The 27,952-nt window shown below is 41.3% G+C and overlaps 1 protein-coding gene across 1 annotated transcript; it reads left to right on the forward strand.

The window, feature by feature from the left end:
• crb2a (crumbs cell polarity complex component 2a) lies at positions 1-27,515 on the forward strand. The gene is made up of 13 exons (XM_051412249.1): positions 1-192; positions 13,450-14,142; positions 15,477-15,672; positions 16,831-16,970; positions 17,927-18,097; positions 18,191-18,304; positions 19,301-20,254; positions 21,324-21,898; positions 22,106-22,271; positions 22,468-23,338; positions 23,451-23,567; positions 24,663-24,789; positions 25,296-27,515. Exons 1-13 carry the CDS (start codon positions 126-128, stop codon positions 25,515-25,517), a joined length of 4,413 nt encoding a protein of 1,470 aa, XP_051268209.1. The 5' UTR covers positions 1-125; the 3' UTR covers positions 25,518-27,515.
• The last annotated feature ends 437 nt before the right edge of the window (positions 27,516-27,952 follow it).

Here is a 27,952-nt window from a genome sequence, read left to right on the forward strand (position 1 = left end):
TGTGTGTATGCCAGTCTCTAAACACAGGGCAACAGCAACATAGTGAGCATGCCAGTACTTTAGTACTTCTCACTTTTTTTTACACACCTTGTGGTCTTGTGCGGACCCAGGACAGTGGTTTCATCATGGAGTTGGGAAAAATTCACCTGAATCTAAAGACAGTGCTGCTGACGATGATGATGTTCAAATGGGGTGAGTGGAAAGGACGGTTCTGCTGTTTTCCTGTGAAGACTTCCTTTTGGAAGGCCATTTCTGGGTGTAATTGTAATTTGATGTGAAGTGCTGAAAGGAATGTCAGGGTGTTAATGACTACGTGCTTGTTTGAAGTTAATCCTTATTCTGTGAAGGCAACAGGTTGCTTGGAAAGAGTTATTATTATACGGGCGTAAATACCTATGGGAGCTACACTAAAAATAAATGTTTTGGCTCAACAATAAAAATTAACACAGCATTTTGCATCAATCTTTTTAAGTCGTGGCAACTTCCAATGAAATTACGTTTTACAAATGTGCTACATTGAGTTAGGGGAATTAGCTTTTCCTCTACAATCAAGGTATTAAAATAAATATTAAATAATATAAAATAATATTTAAATTACTACTTATAATTGGTAGCATAAACAAGTTTTTTGATTAGGCTACTTGTAAAAATGTTACTGTTCTAACTAGTTTTTTCACGTTCTTTATGTCAACACAACTCATATAATGTTAAAAATGAAAAAAGGTTAATCTAAATCAATCGATTAGAAATGTTATGTTGCAACCACACATTTATTTAAGTGGTGACAATAGGTCCAATAAGTTACTTTTTAGAGTGTATTTTACCTCACATATATTTACTGTAGTGCTTATTTACTAAGGAATAACATATTAGTGCCAGCATTTAATCATTTATTGGATAGTTCAATAAAATAAAAGTCCAAGAGTTGGGGTACAGCAATGATGAGGATAAATCCATTTTCACAATACTGAGAAGCATTTGGCTATTTCGTATTAATTACTAATGCTGTTGGATACTTTGTAGACAAATATCTTGACTGAATTCTTAAACATTAGTAGCTGGTGTACGATTGCATTGCTAATAGTCAAATTCATTTTTTTACTTGCCTTTTCTATTAGATTTGACACACAACTGGTTCAGAATCAGGGGCAGCGCTCCCCAGTCATGCATACTCAAACAGAGCAAACAGGGAGGAGATCAGCAGAGAGGCACTCATTCATATGTGTCTGTGCATGAATGGAGGTGCAGAATGAGGTCATACAATGTGCAGAAAGTTTAGTGTTGCATCAAGTTTGAAGAACATACTCATATAACTGTCAACTCTCTGAATTGTATCAAAGCATGGACATTTAATGTCACATATAAAAGCTTCAAAGCACACCTTGGTTAAGATGACAATTCTCGAAATCTTGGATAATGGCGACTTAATCTACAGATTTGCCTCCAAACCTCATCACCTACCATACTGCCATTCGCTCTTTCAAGACTCATCACTGCAACCTGTATTCTCTAGTCAACAGGCCATCACTCCATATCAGTTTAAGTTCATTTATAAAACTATCATTGGCAAAACCCCTCCATATCTCTGCTAACTACTCAATATCTCCAACTGTAACTGCTATTTATGCTCTAGCAAACTCATTAGTGTAGTCACCCCTAAAGTTGGCATCTCCTTTGGCCGTTACTCATTCCAGTTTGTCGCTCCCTGTGACTGGAACGAGTTGCAAAAGATGGTACAGATCACATGGCGTTACCCTTCTTTAATAACTCATTACACGTGATCACTGCACCTGCTTTTGAATCAGCTTTTCTGTGAAACAGTACATAGATTTCTGTTGTTGTATACGTATTGTGATGTTTTAATTATGTCTAATACTGGTTTCTATCTATGTTTTGATGTCTTCTCGTACCGACTTGCCTCCTGACGCTGTGTAAAAAGCTGTCAAATTCAACACATTAATTTAGATGAATTTTCAAAATAATGTGTTAAAAAGCGGGAAATTAATTCAATGATCTGTTATTGCCACATTATAGACTTAAAAGAAAAAAGCATGTATTTGAAAAAATTATATTAGTATATAGTATATAGTATATTAGGGCTTTTCTAAGCGAAATATTGATGTCTGTGATTAAATCAGCAGATATTTCTGCTACCCCTTAAAGTCTCCACCACATCAATATTTCTCTAGATCCGCCCCTGCTGACATTGCCTCTTGGCCAGGTTGTTGCTATAAGTAAGAACTGGTTCTCAATGGACTTGGATCAATGGATCTGGTTGAATAAAAGTACAGAAAAACATTATAGTCAACATTGTATCAGTCAGCAACAGTTTTTATTTATTGTATTTTACCAGTTAGTGTGCATGTATTTGTACAAAATAAGTTTTGTGTGTGGCTTGTTTTGCTTTATTTGTGGGTTCCAAAAACCAGGAGCCCACTATACTTAATGGTTCCAACAGCTTTGTGGGGACCACAATATGGGAACCTAGAAGTTTAAATGGCTATTTGAGGCAACTGTACAGGGGGTGAATTTTTATTTAACTCACCTGTTTAAATTTTATTACATTATGAAGGACTTGGCTGCTTGACAGGTGGGTGCCGTCACAGAGACTACATCAATTTTTATTTATACAGTCTATGGTCTACACTTTACTTTATGTCCCCCTATTTGGCATTTTTACGCGGTATTCAAGCATTTAATAAATAGTTAATAACATACTATATTTGGTTGTACACAAGGACATTTTTATTTATCAATGTACATAATTTGTCTTCTACTATATATTTATTTCCTTATTATTTAAATTCTATATTATTACAGCTGTGTTTGACTTTATTATCATTCACATTGTTTGACTATGCACCCAGCAGCTTTATACCTTCCATACATGAGTGATTCAAGTTGTGAATATTTGAGGGGCTGGTCAGGTCTGGGGGGTGTAGAGGTACTGCAGGCATGTGACTGGGAAAAAATGTGGAGTGGAACTTTAATGAGTCTGTAGTCTGAGGAAAACAATAGCAGAGTGCTCTCTTACTAATATGCCAAATAGCAAGATTCAGACAGCAAACTTGGCCTGGGAAGTACAACATGTCTGTACTGATTTCTGACAGAGAAAAAGTAGATATGAGGAATGGGAGATTATTGCTATTTGGACTCTGTGTAAGTGGACAAAATTCATTTGTCACCTCCATGTAGACGGGAGAACAGGAACTAAACTTTCTGTTAGACAGATAAGAATAAACAGTCATGTGTCCATAATGAGCCAGGACTAAATGCAGTATTTATGGAATCCAGTGAATGTTTAACAAAAGCAAACAGTTTGGAGTCATTTCATTTAATTTTCAGAAAATAAAAGAGAGACTAGCTGCTAATCTGTTTGAGGGGGAGGTCAGAGACAAAATACAGATTATTACAAATTAAGGGACGATATCATTGAGAGTGTCTGACAGACAGGATGCTCTGTTTGTGTATGTGTGTTCAGTGACAGAGAAACTTGACTGTGTGTCTGTGTGATGCTTTAGCTGAGCTGTGAATGTTTTGGGCGATTATTGGACAGTTGATGGTAGAGAGACAGACAGAGAACAAGAGGAGAGACAGACAGGTATTTGGGATGTATCCTAAACCATCAGCAACCAGGGTGTGGCTGTATTAAGTGGAGTTGGATCAGGTGAACGGGACGTCTGTCCCCCTGGCTGTCTTTGTCTGATCTGTCTCCTCTGCGTCAATGTCTTATAGGCACAGGTGTCAGGATCAACCTTGTGTGTGTATTCTGGGGATTACCATGAATGACGGTCAGGTCACAGGGTCTGTGCTGGGTGTCTGTCTGGGTTCTATATGCATTCTAATATGCACAACATCTCCAACTTTTCCCCCCTATGTTTAAGTCATGTAAAGGCTCCAGTTTTCCACATTTCTGTCAAATTCTCAGATTGAGTAGATTTAATGAATAATGATAGTGATAAGTAAGCTACATTTCCTCAAGTACTATACTTAGTTTACTTGAGTATTTCCATTTTCTGCTGCATTACTTCCATTCCACCAGTTGCAAACTCCACCACCAGTGGGTGTTTGAGGGGCAGGGGCGGATGCATTTATTGTGAGAGAGCACCCTAGAGCAATGGTTCTCAAACATTTTTCATACATTTTCTGTCGAGTACCCCCCAACCAGTTCAAAACCTTTTTGGTAAAAAAAAAAAAAAAAGGCAATATAAAGACATACTATACAGTGCTACGCCATCAGGGTCTGATTTATTAAATATCCTTGTAACTAAAAAACACTTAAATGCTACATTTCATCAATCATTTTTTGTCATCATGCATTAACACTAAAACATACTGTAGTTACAGGGAGGCAACTCTTTTTTACTGCAGTTAACAATTGCATTGAAAATATTAATATTAAATATAAAATGTGGTTTATTGAACTTACAGTTATGTTTTGATTGAATTTATTATAGTATAATTATTTTTGAAATAATGCGTGACTGATATTTTACACATTTATACACTGCACATTAAATGTACAATATGTAATTTCTGCAATTAGGGGGTCACATCAAAACAATAACAAAAGACAAAGTTTGATGAAGTAGGGTGGGATCATGGGAGTTGTTGTCTTCACCACGTCATTGCAGTCAGCTTCTCCCGGATTCCTTCACTGTTCGTAGTTCAGGAGGTTTCTACCGGGAGCCCAGTTACCCACAGAGGTCTCCTCCTCTCCAAAACAAACAGACCCGCTGATTAAAACCACTAAACACACTGAATAAAGCAGTTCCACCTTAAAAATCACTGCTTCTCCCACGCTGTTGGACAGACAAAGGACGTCCCGGAGGGGCTGCGAGCCGAGCTGCTGCTAACGTTAGCTCAGCTTGTTTCTCTGATAACTTAAGATCCAGACGTCCGATGACTAAAATCCTTCATCCGGTTCAAATCTAGAGTTAAAAAGCACCAAGATCTAAACAGTGGATGGTAACAATTTGGCTTCAGACTGGATCAACAGTCAATGTATGACAGCTTCTGGCAGACAACCACAACACTGACGCAGGCACAAAGGGGGTATGACGCCATTGACAGGCGACCGGTGAAACGCAGCGTTACCTGAATAAAATGACAGATTTCTCTGAGTTTGAACATTGTTGGAAACATTTGGAAACATTGTTGGATTGTTGCCATTTTTTAATTTAGCATTAATTGTTTTAATAACTGGCTGACTGACTGATCGGGATAATAGTTTCAGGACTCTCCTTATGTCACACAGTTGATTACAATAAATAGAGTAAATAGAGAGTAGAATAAATAGAATAGAATGTTGAGAATGTTTATGGTGTCTGTCTTCATTTAGGTTGTCTGGACTATTTTACATCAGTTGCTTTAATTGAACTTTATACCATATCTGATAACCACAGCATGTTTTATAGGAACAATAGAATCATAAACTAATTCATAAGCCACAGATACTCTAGCACGAGTAGTTTTGTATAAGGTTTTGTGAATCACCATGAAAAGCATGGGTGAAATTACTTGTAAAATGTAACGTAGTATGGAAGCCCATTTATGCCAGTGTGACAAAAAAAGTCATTATACTGAGAAACTCAAAATTCAATATGCAAAGTCAATATTTTAAAGGTTTCTCATTATAATGTCTTACAGAATCCTTTTTTCATCACCACCTAGAGTTTTATTCCACTTCCACCAGATCCTGGACATCCTGACAAGTGTGCCCCTTAGTATGTATGAGTATGTGAGAGGGAATAGAGTGGACACATGCTTGAGGTTGGAGCTCGAAGCTGTAATCTGTGCAGGTATCCTGCCACCAGGAGATTAGAGGAGCAAGGGGATTGGCCCAAAGAGGCCAGAGGGATTACAACATGGAAAAGGCTCTGGAGGTCAGGCAGGCCACCAAACCTGTTCGGGTGAAAGAGGGGGAGGGAAAGTAGGATGAAGAGTAGAAGTGGGGGGTGGATAAGGAGAAGGTGGTGAAGATGGGGATCAAAAAAGAGGGGGAGGGTGTGCATAATGGAAGAGAGAGAGAGAGAGAGAGAGAGAGAGAGAGAGAGAGAGAGAGAGAGAGACAGAAATGAGAGAATGAAAAGTGGCAGATGACAAATCTACTAAACCAGAATATTTGCACTCATTTGGAAAGACGGACCACATGTTCAGAGTTCAGACAAGGGTCAAACATGATGATGACATTTCCGCAACACATTTAATGGGATATTTCAGATATTTTGAAGAGGTGTTGTATGAGGCCCACAGTCAGTGTATTACCTACAGTAGACGGCAATCAGCACTCCCCCAGTTTAGAGAAGCAGACAGGAGTCCTGGCACAGAAGCTAAGCAATCACATTGCTGCCACATAAACACTATATTTGGAATACATTCCCTGCCTTACCTCGCCATCAGAAATTAAATTCAATTCGATTCAATTTTATTTGTATAGCGCCAAATCGTAACAGAAGTTATCTCAGGACCCACCATCAGCAAGCACTTGGCAACGGCAGGCGCCTGTGGCTCAGAGGCAGAGTGGGTCGTTCCTTAATTGGAAGGTTGTGGGTTTGATCCCCGGCTCCTGGTGCCACATGTCAAAGTATCCTTGAGCAAGATACTGAACCCCAAATTGCTCCTGATGCTGTGCATTGGTGTGTGAATGTGTATGAATGTTAGTTTCTGTTTGATGGACTTTGCCATCACTGTGTGAATGTGTGTGAAAGGGTGAATGTGGCATGTAGTGTAAAAGTGCTTTGAGTGGTCGGAAGACTAGAAAGGTACAGGTCCATTTACCATTCAACGGTGGCAAGGAAAAACTTCCTTTTAAGAGGCAGAAACCTTGGACAGACCCCTCGGCTCTAGGTGGGTGGTCGTCTGCCTCGACCAGTTGGGGTGAGAGACAGAGAGAGAGAGAGAGAGAGACATCCATTAACTAACTGTAGAACTTCCGTGTTCCTACGCATTAACCCCAGTTGAGTGATGCACTATTTTACAATTCAGATTAGCTGTCAAAATACCTGAACTGCTGTTTAATCTACAGTAAGGCATCATATTCTATATGATCCTGTAGCGTCACTGTCCTGTGAGATCCACATAGTTCTAAAAAGTAAACTTTTCATGAGCTCAGAAAAACCGCCCTGCTTTCAGCTTAGTGACAATGCATTTTCCAGCTAATCTACTATGGTTTTAAATGTCCATTATGTATTATTTAGGAGGATCTATTGTCAAAAATGGAATATAATATTCTTAGGTATCTTTTCATTTGTGTATAATCACTTAAAAATAAGAATCGTATTTTCGTTACCTTAGAATGAGCTGTTTTTATCTATGCCACAGGGCGCTTTCCATGGAGTCCGCCAAAACAAACAATGGCTGTAGATAGGGCCTAAATGTTGTAATTGAACGTAATCTTGGGGACCAAGGATAGACCCTTGAGGCACACCATGTCGGAAAACATAAGCAGTGAAACATGATGAGAAAACCTATTCAGATGAATACTGTGGCTTGAACTGTTGAATGTAGCACTCATTCCAAGCAGAGGCTTTATGCAGACTAGCTGCACATGAATGTAATTTATTAAACACATATAAATCCATTAAATCAAGTATAAACGCCTGAATACACTCGACCCTTCATGGCATATGACTGGTCAATGTTTCTCTACCCATGTTTGACCCAACAGCACTTAAGTTTCTTATCAAGTAAGCAAAGGATCACCCCTTCACCAAATTAACATGATTATCCTGGTCTCCCTCTTACATTGAGGAGACTTGAACCTAATCTTGAAGCCCTTGACAGCCACCTGGGACTCTTCTGGCCTACAGGTGGCTAACACGCCGCTGTAATCTGTAAAGTTCAAACACAGTTAGTGTCTACAGTTGAGACTTAGGGGAAGACCCACCTCAACCAGAATTGGAGATGACAACAACCTTCTGTTTCAAAACGGCGACGCTGGGCCACAGTTTTAAAGCTGCCTTCACCTGGCAGACCTGAGACCAGCTGCCAAAGGGCATATTAAACATATATGGGGTTATGGGATAGGACAGTCAGGTGTTGATGCTGTGGCATTTTAAATATTAATTAGTGCCATAGTCTATCCAATCATTAGGAGTCCAGTCAGTTTTTATTATAATCCATAGTCCACACACAGTATAGAGACTATGGATTAAGATGTAAGGAGAACAGCATGTTACAAACTACACTGATGACTGAGGAGCATGCTCATCCATTAGTGTTTTTAATATAACTTTAACTTATTTCTTGTTTGTCTATAACATAAAATCTGTAATCAGGCATTTTGTCTTTGTACTGAGATTATTTCTCCTAAATCTCTTGACCGACAAGGACCAGTTACGTTTTCTGACTGCTGAATGGCACCAATGATTGGTGCTCTCTGTTGTAATCTGTTCCTGCCCTGTTTGGTGGCTGATCCAAACCAGACAGTGATGGATGTGCGGTATAGAACTGGATCAGCAGCTCAGGCAGGTTGAACTTCCTGAGCTGGCACAGTAGTCCTCTGCTGAGCCTTCTGATTGTGTCAATGTTGGACTCCCACTTTAGGTCCTGGGATATTGTGGATCCCAGAAACCTTTCCACAGCAGACACAGTGCTGTTGAGTATGATAATGGTGTGCTTCTCTTGAAGTCCACTTCAGCTCCTGGTTGCTCTGACCACACCAGAGTGCCAGCTGCCTCCTGTCTGTATGCCTGAGACCCGTTCTATAGAAACAGTTCCCAGTAAATAAAGAGACCAGCTTTGATTTCATACTTTCTGGCCTTTGGATTTAGATGATTACATTTACTATGACTACTAGTGTAATGGCGAAGCTTTTTGCGTGTCATTAAGAATGACTCCATGTTGTTCATAGGTCCATAGCCAGGGGGGTAACTATTGTAATCCTTTGTGACAGGCTAAATAAGGTCTTGTGGGCTTCAGATGCATACAGCTATTGGGGTCAGAAATAAAACGGCTAAGGAGAGACTGCCAAAACATCGGACAACTATACATGCACTTTGATTGCATACTTGGTATACTTTAGTATTTGAGTAGAGTCTCCAGTTTTCTCAGACAGGCCATAAATCCCATGGAAAGATCCAAACCAACAATGTGTTAGTCCTCCAATAATATCTGACTTCTCCTGTCTGTGGCTCTCATTCAAGCCCATTGGTTCCTACTGCAGACATACATCTATAAAAACAGCTTACAAATATATAGTTCCTTTTTTAGATTTCCTAAAACTGCTGGTAACTGTAGTTTTTATTACTCAAACAGGAGGAAATCGAGCATTTTTTGGGGACTATTTTCAGCAGTTGATTAATCCACATTTGTTCCATAGTGAGTATTTGGGGTAGCAGGACATGTCATCCAGTGCAACACTGTTGAGTTGCAAAACATTTAAGTTTTTGGACAACAGAAAAATAAGATACGTCAGGCTTTGATACACACAATACATAGTATACAATCATTGTTGGTTTGTCATGGCATTTGTTGACAGGAGGAAAAATATAGAATATCACCAGACCTATACTTTAAGTAGTCACAACCTGTTCCTCTCTGACCAAAACCATCAAACTGAAACCCAGCCCATCTGCTTCATCGGAACATTGTGGGGGTGTGGTTAGATCAGATTGATAGTGCTGGCAACATGAGCAAACAGCAGCTGTACAACTGTTTTTCAGTGCTGGTTTAAATGTTGCTAAATACTGAGTGGTGGACAGAAATATCTTTTTCCAACAGAACCCCTACTCCAGTGGGGAACAGACAAACATTAAATCTCTCGTGTGAAATAACCCAAATTGCTTTAACTTTAGCCGAAATTACAGCCTATTTTCACTCCAAGCTTGCCAAATACTGTCACTTGGCCAGTGGCCCTCTGCTTCCAGACATGACGATGTAGGTGCCTCTCGTCATTCTGAATTGACTTAAGTTAGAATTGGCTATGCTTAGTCTTAGATTTGGTGGTCTTCCCTACACCCCTTAAAATTGTAAAACCTGATAACACAACTTAATAAAAGAAGTAAGTTAACATAAATGAATCTTCCAAAAGTCACTAATTCACATGAATTAAACTCAACTCAAAAATATACTGCTGAAGCAACTTAGTTGTTTGCAGTGCATTTTTCAATGTTTGTTTTAATTTCAGTTTATTAATGATCATAAGCCCACACAGACATTCCAATCATTCTTAATGAAGTGTTAAGATAAAAAAAAATAAAAAAATTGGCTACTTTTAGATAATCAATTAATTCTAAATTGTTTTTATCGTATGTCAGCTGTTTTGACAGGTGATGTAATAATTTGCTTTAGTGGAAGAAAACTGAGTAAACTCAACTTGGTGGTATGAAGAATAATAATAATAATTTACGTTTGGAGAAATGCTGTATATGAGTGTAACATCAATTAACTGAATGGAATTGGTACAATTCACTTAATTTACCAAAGTTATCTTAACAATAAATACTTTAGTTACTTCTACTCAAATATCTTTCATGCTTAAATTGTTAAACTTAAGCCGTTTAAAGCAATTGAACTAACTTATCAGCTTTGTAATAGGGTCATGATTAGTGTTTGTATTACTGTCTTCTCACTCACATTCTGAACTCCTCTGCCTGTGATTATAGGAAGATCTGCACTGTCAAAGAGATTTACAGCCTTCTGAAAGGGTCAAAGAGGAAAATATGTCAAAATGTGTATAAAAATCTGATTTGGCCTCCCTCTTGTTCCTGAAAGCCCAATGAAGGCTAACTGTTGCAACAAATCATAAGAATGACTATCTTTGTCAATGTATCTCATTTAATATATTTCATTAAATATCTACCTCTGCATCCCCCTTCTCCGCCTCCATAATTCCCTTCACTGGTAATATCTTCCACTTCAGCGAGAATTTGGAAACGGGACACTGATCAAAGTGGCGGGGGCTGGGAGGCTGGTAGTGGTGGATGGGGGTATTTTGGACAGGGAGTTGGGATTGGCCCAATAAAAGGAATGTGGACTGATTCCACAGAGACCTCATGGCATTGGCTGGTGAGGGGAGACAGCGTATGTATTGTAAATCCTCACTAAACTACCCCACCCCCCACTTGAAATGTTCACATCCACTTTGGGAAATCACATATAGAACAGCCCCACAAACTGAGAGAGCGTCTATTCATGGAAGATAATGCACAATACAGTCATTATTTGCACTGGCTACAAGCTAATTGACACAAGAAACACAATTATTTATCCAATAAAAGGAACAGCTTGTTGGGCTGGCCCAGTATTCATTAACTGTGAAACTTTTGCTCAAACATCTTTGTGAAATAAGACTAGAGGCCCTAGAGGCCTTGGACAGATTGTGAGGCAATGGGCATAGATACCTAAAAGGTTAACCTTCACTCTAAAGTTCTGTTTTGGGTGAAAACTGCACCTGAACTTAAACATTTTGGCAACCTAACTCCTGTCCAGACCATATTATAAATGCTCCAAAATTAGGCAAAATTTTAGCGATGGAAGAACTGGCATTTCCATTTCCAAAGAGATGCCTTGACCTCTGACCTCAAGATATCTGAATGAAAATGGGTTCTATGGGTACCCACTACTAGTGTCTTTTTTGCAGACATGCCCATTTTATGCTAATCTCATGCAGTTTTGGAAAAAAAACATAAATGTGTTATTTTTGCTTAGGGCATTTCTCCTTATTAGGGTCCCTAAACAGTATTTGAAATGCATAAATTGGGAATGACTAGAAAGTTGAGACACAGTGCAAAGCTTGTACAGCCTCAGTCAGAAAAGTATGGGAACCACCACACAGTGGAATAACTTTACTGTGATTTTATTTAAGAGGGAGCAACGCGTTTCGCTTGCAGCTTCTTCAGGTTTGCTCAGCTCTGTGATTGCCAAAAAAATAATATTAATTCGAAATAGTTTCATTGTTTTGTTGTTACCTCTGTTCTCTCTCTCTCTCTCTCTCTCTCTCTCTCTCTCTCTCACCCCAGCTGGTCAATGCAGACTACCACCCACCTAGAGCTCTGTCTGAGGTTTCTGCCTCTTAAAAGGAAGTTTTTCCTTGCCGCCGTCGCCAAGTGCTTGCTCATGGTGGTACTGTTGGGTCTCTGTAATTAATTTTATAAAGAGTATGGTCTAGACCTGCTCTATTTGAAAAGTGTCCTGAGATAACTTCTGTTATGAATTGGCGCTCTACAAATAAAATTGAATTGAATTGAATTGAATTGTTTTATTATCGACTCATTTCGAGTTGCAAGAAAGGCTAAAACAGCCCGAGTCAAGAATTTATACTTCAAAGCAGATAGTGAAACATGTGTGGGAGGGTTTAGTCGTACAGTATAGGTAAGGTTGAACACATGAGTGCTAGGAGACTCCCATATAGTCCATCTCTTCAAATGAAGTCAGAGCAGATTACAGGGAATGTCAGAATTAATAAGTTTAACAGGTTTAAAAGCATGTGACCTATTTTGGTGGCACTTGATTATTTCAGCTCATCCACTTGTATATTGGCTGTTAGTTGTGTGACTGACCTGACATGAACCAAGTGTCATTATGTGTGCACTCTGATCCCAGAACAGTCCAACCACCTGTGACTTGTAATTCAGGTTACTTGAGTTATTTGGACAGATTGCAGTTCTAAATATATCGTTCAGTGGTCCTGATACCTTTCAAAGTAAAACATCATTAGAACTCATGCTGCATGTTGTTTTACCTTGATGAAAAACGTGCAACATGTTTTTATTAGTGTATAATCACCTGAATATAAGAATTGTTGTGTTTTTATTACCTTAGAATGATCCGTTTAAAAATCTACAACGCCACTGGTTGTCCATCATGTTGAACTACCATGTTTCTACAGAAACCCAGAAGGCACAAACCAAACACTCATTGTAGATAAGGTTAGAAGGTGAGTGAGATTCAGTTAGTTTCAATCTCCAACACCAACCACTAGATGCCACTAAATCCTACACACTCATCCTTTGAAATCTACTACTTGAAATCAACTTGTGACCCTTCATATCACAGGTTACGGCCTTAAAGGACCGGTGTAGGATTTAGTGGCATCTAGCGGTGAAGTTGGAGATTACAACCAACCGAAAACAGCTCACGTCTGTATTTGACGACCTGGGATTTCTATATCTTTATGAGAATGGTCTGTAAAGTGTGTTGAAGAAACTACGGTGGCCACGAAATTCGCAAAAAACACAAATGTCCCTATTTAGACCACTTTTGATAGGTACTGACCACTGCAGACCGGGAACACCCCACAAGAGCTGCAGTTTTGGAGGTGCTCTGGCCCAGTCGTCTAGGCATCACAAGATGGCCCTTGTCAAACTCGCTCAAATCCTTGCTGCCTGATATATCCCACCCACTGCCATGATAACCAGATAATCAGTGTTATTCACTTCACTTGTCAGTGCTCATAATCTTATGGTTCATTAATTATTTCTCAGCAACATTTCCTTTGTTTTTCAGGAATCCTCTGCACAGCTACATCAGATAAATGTTTGTCTGCGCCCTGCCAGAATGAAGCTTCCTGTGTGGACACCATGGATGATTACGCCTGTATCTGTGCCAGAGACGGGGTCCGATACATGGGCAAAAACTGTGATGAACTCTACGACGCCTGCTCCTTTGCTCCGTGTGAGAACTGCACCAGCACCCCTGGAACCACAGAATACCACTGCATCTGCCCTGACGGACTGACAGGTGACAACTGCACGGAGGAGGTCGACGAGTGTCAGAGCAACCCGTGCTCCGAACCCCGCTCTCTCTGCGTGGACCAGCTGAATGGATACTTCTGCAGGTGTCCTCCAGGGTATGGAGGAGGGGACTGCAGGACGCATGTGACCGACTGCATCGATGACCCCTGCAGGAACGGTGGGACTTGTGTTTTACAACTGGAGGGCTTTGAGTGTCTCTGTGCACAAGGGTTTGAGGGGAAGACCTGCGAGGAAGACGTGAATGAATGTTTGTCTGAGCCTTGTCAGAATGGAGCTATCTGTATAGATGGAGTGGCAGAGTTCCATTGCTTCTGTGTGCCTGGTTTCCAGGGATACAACTGTGAGATCGACATCAACGAGTGTGCTTCACGACCCTGCGAGAACAACGCCACTTGCATCAATGAAAAGGACCACTACGAGTGCGAGTGTCTGGAGGGCTTTGGAGGTACATCCAGAAGTCACATACACAACTACAGTCACTCATTCATGTCACTTTTGGGAAAATTAAAAAGACTTGCATTCATTTCCTGGAGACCCTATCCCTAAACCATAACCACTACTTGCCTAACCCTAACACACACAGACAGACAGCTTTTACCCCCAGTTGACCCTTACTAAATCCCACCCCTTTTTTTCTCTCTGCTCCAATAACCAATCAACCTTTGGAGCACAGAGCAAAATGGGGCAGGACTTAGGAAGGGTCAGTTGGATAATACATTATTATTTACAGTTGATGTTATGCTTACATGGTGCATATTCCTAAATACGGTAATTTAAAAAAAAAAAGTACGGGCAGCTGTGGCTCAGAGGAAGAGCGGGTCTTCCACTAATCAGAAGGTTGTTGGTTCGATCCCTGGCTCATGTCGCAGTATCCTTGAGCAAGATACTGAACCCCAAATTGCTCCTGATGCTGTGCATTGGTGTGTGAATATGAATGAATGCACTAGTCTCTGTTCGATGGGCTTTGCCATCACTGAGTGAATGTGGCACATAGTGTAAAAGTGCTTTGAGTGGTCAGAAGACTAGAAAGGATTAGATTTTTTTTTTTAGAATGTTCCAAACATGTAAGCTGTACAGTATAATGAAACCTGAAAAACACAATCTACAGTGTTTATTAGCTGGTGCTAATAAATCAAGAGAAAATACAGTAATTACCTAATATTGCTTCAGCCTCCTGCATGTGTGTTGGCATCATTAATCATCTCCTTAAAGAACACATCAGCAGCCAGATGAGGACTCTCTGCTCCCTGACAACATTTATTTGTTCCTCTAGAGGTTCTTCTACTACTTGTTCCTTGCTGTCATTTGTTGATTCCCAAGTGTTTTGTTTGTTCCTGATAAACTGGGCACGAGGAGTATTTTAAGTGCATAGTAAGATGTTTTTCAGTCAGGCGTCTTATCTGCAACCTCAGATAAAGTCTCTGTGCAGGGTGACAGAAAACACTCCCATCTTTCTTTTCTTGTGTGCCTTTCTTTCCCCATGAGTCTGCTCTGTGTCAGAGGAGCTTGGTGTTATCTGAGAGTGATGGGGTCAGATCAGCACTGCTGCATTCTCCTGTCGCTCTATCAGTTTGTTTAGAGAAAGGCTTTTATCATGGCAGGTATCTGCAGACCAGAATAGACGCTGAGATAGATGTGTGGGTGGTTCAGTGTGGTTGGTGTGCTTAATTACAATAAATCTGCTCATTTGACTACAACAAGATAAGATTTATTTCATTATGACTATCACCATCACTGCTTCTATATGTCTCACCCAGTCTAACTGCCCTCCTCCACCAGGAGTCAACTGTGAAATTGAAATAGATGAGTGTGAGTCTGGCCCCTGCCGCAACCGAGCCACCTGCCACGATCTGATCGCCATGTACTCCTGTGAGTGTTTGCCCGGGTTCGATGGCATCGACTGCGAGGTCGACGTTGATGAGTGCGCCAGTGAGCCCTGTCAGAATGGAGCCGTTTGTCATGACATGGTTAACAGGTATGGGGCAATCCTCGAGCAATCCCCTCCATGGGGTCCATTAACAGTGTTGGAATTGCATACATTGGGAATGACTGGAAAGCTTTTTGGAGTCAGCATTCATTATTGGTACTTCATTTTTGACAGGCTTGGGGAGTGAAGGATTACGTGTAACAGAGTTACATAATCAAGATAAAGGTAGCTGTAATCCATTACTGAAATAATGACGTAAGCAGATTGCTGTTAGTAAAAAAATTTTATTATTACCGGGACTACAATTTTATAATACATTTATGCAGTGCAGTGCGCACACATTACAACACCCAGAGTTTCACAACAGCACTCTGGTCTCAGTGAAACCATAGCTAATCTTACAGCTGCCAATTCGTTATCATGGTCTCTAGTGAAAATGCTTTCACTGGGTGGAAATTTCACCGTTATTTTGTTATTTATTTTGATGATGCCAAAAATATAACATAATTACAGTTATTTCATATCAATTTAAATAACCCCCTTCATATTTAATTAAAATAAAAACACAATTATATTTTTAACAATTTATTTAATTTGGCGTAAAATAATGCCAAAGGTCAAAGGTCCCTGCAAATGTGTGCAAACGATTGATCAGGTCTCAGGCCTTCATTTGTTGTTTGGCTGTGAAAACAAAGATGATACAAAATGATAATATAAAATATTTTCAGAATATTACACTTTCTTGTAGCACTTGATCATTGAAGTGACCCTCCTATGAGATGACAATGCCAGCATTGGCCCCAAGACATTTGACTTTTAGACCCCTCTGGCTGAGTTTTTCTTTTAAAAATACACTGAGCAGAGGACACATTTTGATGTAAATATTTAGTTCTTATTGAAATGTCCTTTCTCTTGTCTTTATTTAAATATTTAGTGTTGAGGTAATACAAAAGTAACAGAAAGTAATCAAGTTGCTTTAATATTGTGATACGTAATTAGGTTACTGACTAAATTTTATAATAGGTAATTAGTAATTTTTTTGTAAAGGAACCCTCCCAACCCTGGTCTTCAGCCATGCAAAATTCTAAGCTGTGGGCATGTCAGTCCCCAGTGCTTTGAATAAACCTTGTGTTGGTTGCTGTTCAGTTGCTCACTGTTGGAATTGTGATATCTTGCTGTATACAATCTCATTTGTGTCTTTTGCAGCTATGAATGTGACTGCAGTGATACAGGATTTGAGGGTGACCACTGTGAAGTGGACATCCCTGAGTGTGCTTCTGATCCCTGTCAGCATGGTGCCACGTGTTTAGAGGGAGTCAGAGGATACACCTGCCTCTGCTGGCCAGGTACTGAACTACATGCTACACACTGAACATTTCTGTAAAAACACAAAGCCATGCAAAGGTTGTGAGCTGAGCCAATGTCCCTCTCAGCCTGGAGCACTTTTAGCTGTAGGTTTTTACACAACCAACTGACCTTTCCTAAGTCCCGCTCCTTTTGGAACCTCAGTCAACTCCCTCTTTTCCTGTACTACGATATGCTATGTGCTAGACTTATCTATGTTACCAAAGAAGATGGTAAAAAGATATAAATAAAAGTAACATATACATCTTAGCTTAGCTAATGTTAACAAAACACTACCTAACTAGCGTAATTAGCAATAGTAATAATTATTAGCTTGTGATATTTTCCCTCCCTGATCAGCTCAAAACATTTTTTACTGTAATTAACAATGCTGTAGCAAAACACTAGCTAGCTAGTCAGCTAACGGGGGCGCCTGTGGCTCACAGGTCGAGCGGGTCGTTTGCTAGTCGGAAGGTTGGCTTTTCAATCCCTCCTGCATGTCGAAGTATCCTTGAGCAAGATATTGAACACCAAATTGAATGTGTGTGAAACAGTAATAATGAGTTAGTTGAGAGTTGAATGGGTTAATGTGGTGTAGCGCTTCAGAAGACTAGAAAGGCACTGTGTACAAGACTTTAAAAAATCTTCAAAATGTAGTATTTTCAACATAGATTAGCCTAGCACATAGCATATCTAAGTACAAGAAAGGAAGAAGTTGACCCAGGCTTGCTAAACTATTATTGCAGCACAGAGCTAAAAGGGGTGGCATTTAGGAAGCGTAAATTAGATACTCACACAGCATGTGTAATTTCCAGTGAGACACAAGCTGCTAACAGAGGAGAAATCAACTGACTTACAACTAATACACATAACAGTGTAGAGTTCCATCTGCATTCATTCACTCAACACCAAAACATTCAATCCAACATGTGTGGAACGTGTCTCTTGTTTTTTCCAGGCTACGAGGGAGCAAACTGTGAGGTTGATATAGATGAGTGTGCCGAGGAGCCCTGCGAGAACGACGGGGAGTGTTTTGAGCGTTCAGATCCATCTCACTGGGATCTGGACTGGGAGCTCAGCTATGCAGACGCAGCTGGCTATATCTGCCAGTGTCAGCCCGGGTTTGCGGGTCAGTAAGACTAAAGAAACCAGTCAGCAAAAATCTCAGTTCTCACACCTTTTTAGATCTTCTAACAATTATTGAATTTATTTCACATTACAGGAGAGAACTGTTCCGTCAACATTAATGAGTGTGAGTCTGAACCCTGCCAGAATGGAGGCACTTGTGAGGATAAGATCAATGGCTACACCTGTACATGCTCTGTTGGATTTCTAGGTGAGTCTTGCACCTTTAACAAATGGACAAAGTAAGGTTCCATTCTGTTCAGGTCAAACAGAGTCAGGGGCTGTGTTTCATTAGTAGTTCCACTTCCCCTCAGCCCTTGGTATGACGTAACAGCATACGTCGCACGGAGGCCACTTGGAGCGCAGAGGGAAAGTGGGCGGGGGATTTAAATGAAACGCACTTGCCCTTGGAGTCAACTCATTGGCAGCCGTCGGCGTTATAGCGGCAATGACATAAACTGCAATGCATTGTGGGTGATATCCACCTCGGAGTGACTATCGTTGTTCACTCGCTCCCTCAGCCCTCCGAGGGTCCATCTCACCAAGTTCACTTCAGTTTTCCAGACAATTGGAACGACACTTATGATGGCGGCGGGGATTCCCCCGAGGGCAAGTGCCGAGGGCAAGTGAACGAGGGCATGTTGAACAACTAATGAAACGCAGCCATGGTGATGCTATTGTGCATGTCCCTTGAAAGCCTGTGCTACACAAAATGGAATGGACCCTTAATTAGTATCATTGGTAACACCTGCGTTTACCCAGGTATTTCATGTTAAAATGGCTGCTGTGAAAAAAGTCTATTCAGTCAGTGGCAATCTGCAACTAAACTGCTAGATGTCACTAAATCCAACATACTGGACCTTTAAAGTACACAAAAAAGAAATATATATTCTCTAGACAATGAGTGTATTAATCCACTGCTGAAAATTGCTCCTAACAAGTGTATGATTTCCTGCTGTTTGAGCGTATACACTACGGTGATCATCTTTGAACCATATATTTTGAGGCTAGAGTTTGAGAGTAGGGTAGTCAGAAAGTAGTGAGAGATGGATTAACACATGAGTTTTGGTCTTTTCATGTGATTTGTTGACAGCAAGAAAAATAGAGAAAAAAACAAACAGCAACACCATTCTTCCCTTTCTTTTCCAGTCCAGCTCTGGAAACCTTTAGTATACACCAGTTTATTAACCATGTTGTCTCTTTCCAGGTGAGCTGTGCGAGGTGAACATTGATGAATGTGAGAGCCAGCCCTGTCAGAATGGTGGCTGGTGTGAAGACGGCAGGGCGTCCTACACCTGCCACTGTCCTGAGGCAGAACCAGGTGACCTTCCTTGGGGGGGTGACCACTGTGATGTGAAACTCTACGGCTGTGTGGACCACGAGTGCCAGAATGGAGCCACCTGCCACCCATGGCTAGAGGGTGGAGAACACGGTCACACGTGCTTGTGCCCTCACGGCTTCTACGATGAGCAGTGTTCCACAAGAACAACGTTCTCCTTCTCCACTCCTGGATTCGTTCACATCCAGGTTGTTCTCGAAGAAAGGATCCGTAGGGAGGTTGAGCACCGTGTTCATCGTGGGTTTGGGGTACAGCTACGGTTCCGGACAACTTTACCCAATATGTTGCTCTTCTACAGAGGGGATGTGGACAATCACCTCCTCCTGGAGCTCGTCAATGGTGGTCTTCATGCAAAAGTCTTTTCTGAGGAGTCTGAAATGGATGTGACATTTTCTGGTTTGGTTAGTGACGGACACTGGCGAGATGCTCATGTGTTTGTAGATAATGAAGGTCTGGTTTTGATTGTGAAAGGACCTGGCTGTGACAAGGACGGATGCAAAGTTATAGATGGTGGTGCTGACGAACCACCTTTCCAGCCCTCCGAAGCCTTTACTGATATTTATGTAGGTGGAGCACCGGAGGAGCTTTTAGAGTACTCTGTTAGTGGAGCAGACTTCATTGGATGTATGGAAGACCTGATGATCGACTCTAAGCCTATCCTACCCCAAACACTTCCAGAGGACCAAGGCCATGAGCTGGGATGCAGTAAGACTGAATGGTGTACGCCTGACCCCTGCAACGGACATGGACGCTGTGTGGACCAGTGGATCAGCTATCAGTGTGACTGCTACCGTCCCTTCCATCATGAGAGCTGCTCTGAAGGTAAGCACTTCCAGCAAGTTTTAATAAACCTGATGACAAATCTTGTCAAAACAGTCATCATCTGTGTAATTTACATATATAACTTTAAGGTTATATATGCAAAATTCACTTGCCACTGGATGGTTTGTCTTTCCAACAGTCACCAACTCTGGTTTGGTTGAAGCTAACATTAATCCTTGGAGACAAATAATCTCCAATGTAGATGATAAAAACGTTTCAGTTGCTCTACTCAGCTGCACACGGAGCAGACCGGCTATGTAAACAAACCACAGGGGGAGTGCGACACCATGGCTCCACTATATTTTTACATAGAGAATAGCTGTTAGCTGCTATATTAAAGTTTTAAAGTTCATATATATAACCTTTAAAGTATATTTTACATAGTGGACCTTGTCATTATTAGATATTTTATAAACTATTGATTTGTTATTACTGATACACTAAAGTAGGCTTAGAATAAGGCCTAATAAATAGACCTAACGTGTTGAACATAGCCCCACCCGGACTATAGGTCTAATCAGTCAGAGGAAAACACTTGTGTGGGTGTGCAAATCATTTCCTCTGAAAAGACACTACAGCCATCAGATAAATGTTGTGTTGTGTTTTCCCTTTGAAACATATAAGCAAAGTACAAGTACCTTAAAACTGTACTTACAGTACTTAGTTACATTCCACCACTGCACAAATATATTAACCAATGTACTTGTAAGATAAACAGTAGTTCTTCTACTTCTTCTACTAATTAAGGCTATGTTCCATTCAGTGTAGCAGAGCCATGCTAGCCAACATGCACAATAGCAGCATCCTGACTGTTTGTTATTAGTATCATTGGGTAACACCTGTGTTTAACCTACTATGTCATGTCAAAATAGCTGCTGTAAAAAAGGTCTATTGTTCTACTTTGACATTTGGCTCTTTGTGAGTGATAGTACTGACTTACCTCTGTTTACTACTTCAAAAATAATGAATAATTAAGTGCACATTACACAGACAATAAGAACATTTATTTCCCATTTGATTGCCACCTGCAGAAAATTTTCTAATCCAAACTTCCAATCCTCCCTGACAGAATTCCCCTCGTGGACATATAGCCATGAGGACACAGTGAGTTTCAGTGCCTACGATGTAGGTAAGAACCACGGGAGCAACTTCAACGTGTCCTTCTTCCTGAGGTCTTTAAAGCCAGACGGGCTGCTGTTCCAGCTGAGGAGGCCCACAGACGAAGAGGGGGGCGAGGTCTACTTCTCAGTCTACCTGGGGATGGGGAGGGTTTTTGTCAGCTCTCTGCCTAACAGCTCCCCGCTGACAGCTCCAATATTTGTGACCACTGGCGAGAAGCAGCTCCTGCAGGTGGAGGTCCAACAAAGGCAGGTGATCTTTGAGCACGCAGGCCTTCGTTATGGGATAGGAGAGATCCCTGAGGTTACTGTTAACAGCGGGGACCAGGCCTTTGTAGGAGGACTTCCAGGGTACTTGGACTCTGATGTGTGGGGGGGGCATTACAAAGGTTGCCTGCAGGACCTGCGTTTAGACTTGGTGCATCTAGATGTGGATTCCTGGAACCGCTCAGATGAGGAGGAAGTGTATTTGCCAGGTGATGCTGAAAATGTAAAGGAGGGCTGCGTCAGTGATGATACCTGCAAGGTAGGAAGTAGTTCCTTTGTTCCCAACAGTTATATGAAGGTGAACTCTTTGCCCAATGCTGAAGGCACAGAAATGGGACACAGAATTGGCCCTTGAGTTTTTGACACCTGTCCTACAATACAATAGTTACAGTTTTAAAACTCTGAAGAATGTTGGCTGAGTTATTTGAGTCTGGATTATATAAAATCTCAATGTTTCCCTCTACAGATGACGCCTTGTCAAAATGGAGGAGAATGCACCATCACATTCAACGATTTTACATGTTCTTGTCCGGAGGAATACACTGGAAAGACCTGTGAAACACGTGTGTGGTGCGTTAGTGATCCTTGTGTCAATGGCGGTCATTGTGTGGACCTTCCTGATGGATATGAATGTAAGAACATCTGGATGCTTTTATTAGTGGCTAGTCAGAAATGTGTCATATTCTTTTGGCAATACTAGCGCCCTTGGAAATACTTTGATCTAATTGTTTGAAGATGGTGTTACTATACAAACAGCATGCAAATAATATAATATTGGTAGTTCTGCAGCAAACCAATGTAAATTAATCTCTTCGTGTTGACCCATAGGTGTGTACAATGCCACGTTTGAGAACAACCCTGTGCACTACAGTGCTGGAGGCTCCCTGGCTGAACCGGTCTCTGACATATACATGGAGCTGCGGACTCGTTCAGAGAACGCCATGCTCCTCAGAGCCTCCTGGGGTTCTGATCTACTGATGGTTGGCCTTCTGGACTCTTCAGTCCGGGTGGAGATTCACATTGGCAACAGTGTTGAGACGCTGACCTTTACAGGAGTTCGTCGAGTGGCTGATGGGAGCTGGCACCGTGTGAACATTTCAATGGTTGAGAAGGAACGCAAAGCCTCTCCCTGGGTCATCACCGTGGATGGAATCACAGACGCCAGCAGCGTGCCAGAGCGCACAGGAAGCCTTAATTTTCTTAATGAGAAGGGCGCCACGCTGGCTATTGCAGAGAGCTTTACTGGTTGCTTGGGTGCACTGAGAGTCGGAGGAGTCTACCTTCCTTTTGTGGATGACAATAAAGCCCCACAGCCATCGCAGTTCCATTTGGATGGCAAAGCAAAGATTCGTTTGGGTTGTTCCAGTGCCCCTGTTTGTGATTCAGATCCTTGTCTAAATGGAGCCACCTGTGAAGACCTCTTTAATAAATTCGGCTGTGTCTGTGACTCGGGTTGGGAGGGAGAGCAGTGTGAAACAGACACTGATGACTGCGCGTCTCAGCCCTGCGTCCACGGAAGCTGTAAGGACTACTTAGCTGGTTTTGAGTGCCGTTGCCACTCTGGATATGCTGGTGAGCTCTGTGATGAGGATCTCGACGAGTGTGAGCATCACGTTTGTGAACATGGAGGCACCTGCCAGGATGGACCCAACATGTACACCTGCATATGCTCCAAGGACTATAGAGGCCCCCTCTGCCAGTGAGTACTCACTTTCTGTGGCTTTAGCATACAGTGTCTGCACAAAGCAACACAACATTCTGGCATTTCATTCATCATTCATTAAATCAGTGTTTAACACCTTTTCCACCAGATGGGACTATCCTCCAATACAGTGTGGCGAAGATGTCCAGTGTGCAAATGAAGGTATCTGCAATGATGGGCTGTGGGGAGCTAACTGCACATGCATGCCAGGTTTTACAGGCAGCAGGTGAGCTCACTTTTACGATAGATTTGACTCTTTCAGTCTTAAAGGTCTGGTGTTTTTATCTACAGAGGGAGTGGGTACTCTTCTATCGAGGTCGCCACAAGCCCCCAGGAAGAGCACTGGGCCTTGAAGACAATTTGACATAGTGGCCAAACCATGTAATGAAGGAAAGGGCATCTTTGATGTGATGCACACTGGCCCAAAGACACTTTTCTGTAAGACGATAGATAACAACCCGAAGCATCACCAATCAGAATTTGATCAGTTCGGATCGATAACATTTGGAAAGTCAAGAAGAGGCGCTTTATTAAATAATTTTATTTCCATTCAAGTTAGTGGAAAGCTAAGCTGGAAGTTAGTAGCTTGGTCAGCAGAAGTCTCTAGTGTGCTTGTGAAAACATACCGTATGTGGAAGATCGGGTAGATTGGGTTGAACTTTTTTTGGCACATGTGCCACTGAGCAACTTCCATAGGAATAAACAGAGCCCCCCTCCAACGCTGTATTCAGTTCTCCTTAAGACATCCATGTCAAGAGCTCTAGATACAGCCTTTTACCATTTTTTGTGGCAACCTGGTTTCTTCTACATGCTAGGAAGCCAAGTGTTGTTCTGTTAGTTAAATTTTACACACTGGTGTTTAATTCACACACCTTGTGTATTAGAATAGAGAGGCAAAGTAATTAAATGGTCAGTTCACTGAAATTACAACTTTGGTTTTGTGTTTTGTTTGGTGGTGTAATAGACACTCCTCCTGCTGACGTTTGTACTTTGTTTAAGTCCCTCCAGGAATATAAATTCTATGCATAACTTGTTGTATTTGTCCAGGTTTTGAGATATCTGTGTGGTGTCCGTTTCCTTGTGGAGTAACAGGGACACACATTTTTTCAGAGCTTTGAGCAGCACAAACCCTATTCCATTCCCCTCTACTGTATTGCGGTGGAAGCAGAACTCTCTGATGCAGATATCTCCAAGCCTGGACAAATGAAACTATTGTGAGCTGTTTAAAATATTAATAAAGTCATAAAGACTTTTTGAGATTTCTCTGTCTGTATGTTTCTGTCCTTTCCAAATCTGACTTAATGCATTTCCTGTCTTGCAGGTGTGAAATGGAGATCAATGAGTGTGAGTCTAACCCATGCCGAAACGGTGGCTCCTGTTTGGATCGCTTCAACATGTTCGTGTGCGAATGCCCGACTGGTTACAGCGGTCCTATCTGTGACACTAACGTATGTTTGTTAAATTTTTCTCCTTCAGTATAAGCTTGTGTTCACACTGCAAGCCTTATTGCTTAATTCTAATTTATTGCTTGGATCAGATTTTTGTTTGTTTGGCTCTGCACATTATTTTTGGAATGTGGCTCATTAGATTAGATCCAGTGTTAACAGATCACAGTCCTGAAGTGAGTCACATGACAAATTAAGATCTAGAGTGCTGTAAAAGTTACATGAATCCTGATATGACTGAGGTCACATTGCAAAGAATCAGACCTGAATCTGATTTGGACCACATATGAAAGTGGCCCATATCTGAATTGAAAAGATCAGATTTCATGTGATTTGGACTGTTGACATTGTCATGAAATAAGGAGATTGTTGTGCATTGTTGCTTAGCAACATATAATTAAAATGCAATAAACTAAATTCTCAGATAGCTGAAGCATGACATTTTACAACAGACTATACAAAGCCTTTGTGACATTTTTGTCCAACCTCTGCCCTCTGTGTCTCTGCAGAAACAAGCACATAAACAGGGAGTCCCCTGGCTGGTGGTGGCCATCCCGCTGCTCTGCTTTTGCCTGCTGATAATGATCATTGGCTTGACCTTCGTGGTGCTCACGGCGAGGAAGAAGCGTCAGTCGGAGGGCGCGTACAGCCCCAGCTCACAGGAGCTAGCCGGGGCTCGGCTGGAGATGGACAGCATGCTCAAAGTCCCGCCGGAGGAGAGACTCATCTGAGACACAGCAGGTGTTTGAGGGGATCTGAGCACTGCAGGCAGATGCACACGACTCACTGTGAAACTTTTAGATACTCTAAATACCTAGGCTGAACTGAAGGATGTGTGTTGTAGCATACAGCCCCCTCCTGGTGGAGACCAGCTACTGCAATGTGTTAATCATGTGATGCTGAGTTTTTGATAAAGGACATCTGCCCCTCAGAAACTGACTTACAGGTTGGGGAAACAAGGAAGTACAATCCATTGCTCTATACACTGTAGTTTGTCTAAGGCAGGGCCTTAACCTGTTTCTATAGTCCTAAATAGTGCACAGAGGACAATTTAAGGGCTTTATTTTGAGAACCTCTGCACAGCCAAGTGATACAAGCACACAAAAACTGGCTGCTGGTGTTTCCATAGTCAGAGGATTAGAGTGTGCCTGTGGTGCTGCTGGAAACTGGGTTGCATTTGTAGGAAAGCATCATTAGATGTCAGGGACCCAAACAGCACCCAGCACAGTTGAGCAAAGGCCACTAGATGCTGGCTCCAAGAAAACTATGCCTGTGTTAGAGTGACTGGAAAACCAGCACAATTTATTTTTCTATTTACTTGTAATGTTGATCTGTGCTGGAGATTTTGATAATTCCACTTAAAATACATTACAGCTTAAATATAGGAATAATTAAGAGTGTGTTTTTTAATAAAGTGCATTTTCATGCACAGGTTTAATTTGCACACACAAACATCCACATCTGAGTGGAAACCCAGCAGTAACTTCTGTGGCTGCAAGTGAATACCGAAGTGTCAAAATCTGCAGTTTCTCAAAAACCACTTGAGGCTGGCTCCATAAGGCCCCATATTAAAATGCCCTTTACAGCTAAAATAAACCTGTTTACAGCCTGGTACAGAAAACACTTTTGGCCTCTATAGACAATTTCCCCATTCATGATAACTGTACTGTTATAACTAACCTGTTTGAATTATATCAAGGCTTAAAGTAAAATATTAAGGTCCGGGCTTTATTCAGCCCGCCTCAGCTCCACCTCTTTGCCCATTTTTGGATTAGCCGGGAGCCGGCAGAGTCAGGACTGCCAAGATGGCGACGGCCAGAGCCGACCACACTGAGCTTCACAACTGCTCTTCAGAGACCTATGGGGGACGTCACAGAGACTACAGACATTTCTAATGATACAGTCTACGGTATTAATGTGTGTCCTGGGTGATCTGATCACAAGTGGACAGCTCTAACTACAGGTGTAAATGCACCCATGATACATTGAGGATTCATTGAGATCTGATTGCTCAGACCACATTCAGAGGTGGTCTGGGCTGCATTCTTTTAGCACTGTGTCCTGTACCACACTGAAGGACCGCCTCCTCAACTGAAATCTTCTGCGTAAGCTGAAGTACATACAAAGAAGAAGAAGAAGCCACAACAACAGACAAAATGGATTCTCGTGGTTGAAGTACTCATGAAACGTGCTGTCTGATTTCCATTTGGGGAAAAGCATCAGTATAAAAGAGCAAACTCATTTTAATTTGCAGGATACTTGACAACTAATTTAGTCTTTGAAAACAGAAATGATGCTAGTGTTTATTTGCATATAGAGCAGGGAGGTGAGATTCGATCTGAAGTGGTCACTCGAGATGAATGCGGAGACGCATTTTAATGTCAGGTAAAAACTGACGTACTTGAAGTGTCCACTTTGGATTGACTGAATCACATTACCAGGTGTAACCAGGGTCAATGACAGAACAATTTGTCTCTCACAAAAACTTACCGGACAGCACAAGGACATGTCCTCCACCTACTGCCCTCTGTGCATGGTGTATGTACTCTGTTATACCCCCAGGGAGGGCAACCAGTGCTTCTGTGCAGAGACACAGAAACAAACACCAGAATTTCCCTTTAAATTGTCTCAGTAAGCTTCTGAATAGAGATACAGAACATGGCTGGGATTGCCCCCAAAAACATAGATTCCCATAATCCTTTACCCCCAAAGTTGCACTGTAATCCATACTCCCTACTGCACTTCTCACCCACTTTGGTGCACTCTGAAAAAAATTGCTAACACTTCATATTAAGGTACACATATTCACTATTAACTAGTTTCTTATTAACATGCATATTAGTAGCATATTGGCTTTTTATTAGTTATTATAAAAAACCTATTAATGCCTTATTCTGCATGAGCATATTCTACAACTATTAGGCCATTATTAAGAGTTTTTAAAAAAAAATTGACATAAACTTAATAAGTTCTGCTCAGTATGGAAATTATTACGTGTTTGTAAAACTACTAAGTAGTTAATAGTGTTCATATAACTCTAGATAAAGTCTTTCTCACAATATGTCCTCTAGCTCCTCCTAGTGCTCCTAATGACATGTGCAAGAATCCATTGGACCTGAATGAAAAAAAGTTATTTTTATAATAGCTGCCTTCTGCAGCTTTAAGG

Source organism: Dicentrarchus labrax, unplaced genomic scaffold, assembly GCF_905237075.1.
Source record: "Dicentrarchus labrax unplaced genomic scaffold, dlabrax2021, whole genome shotgun sequence".
Taxonomy (NCBI): Eukaryota; Metazoa; Chordata; class Actinopteri; family Moronidae; genus Dicentrarchus; species Dicentrarchus labrax.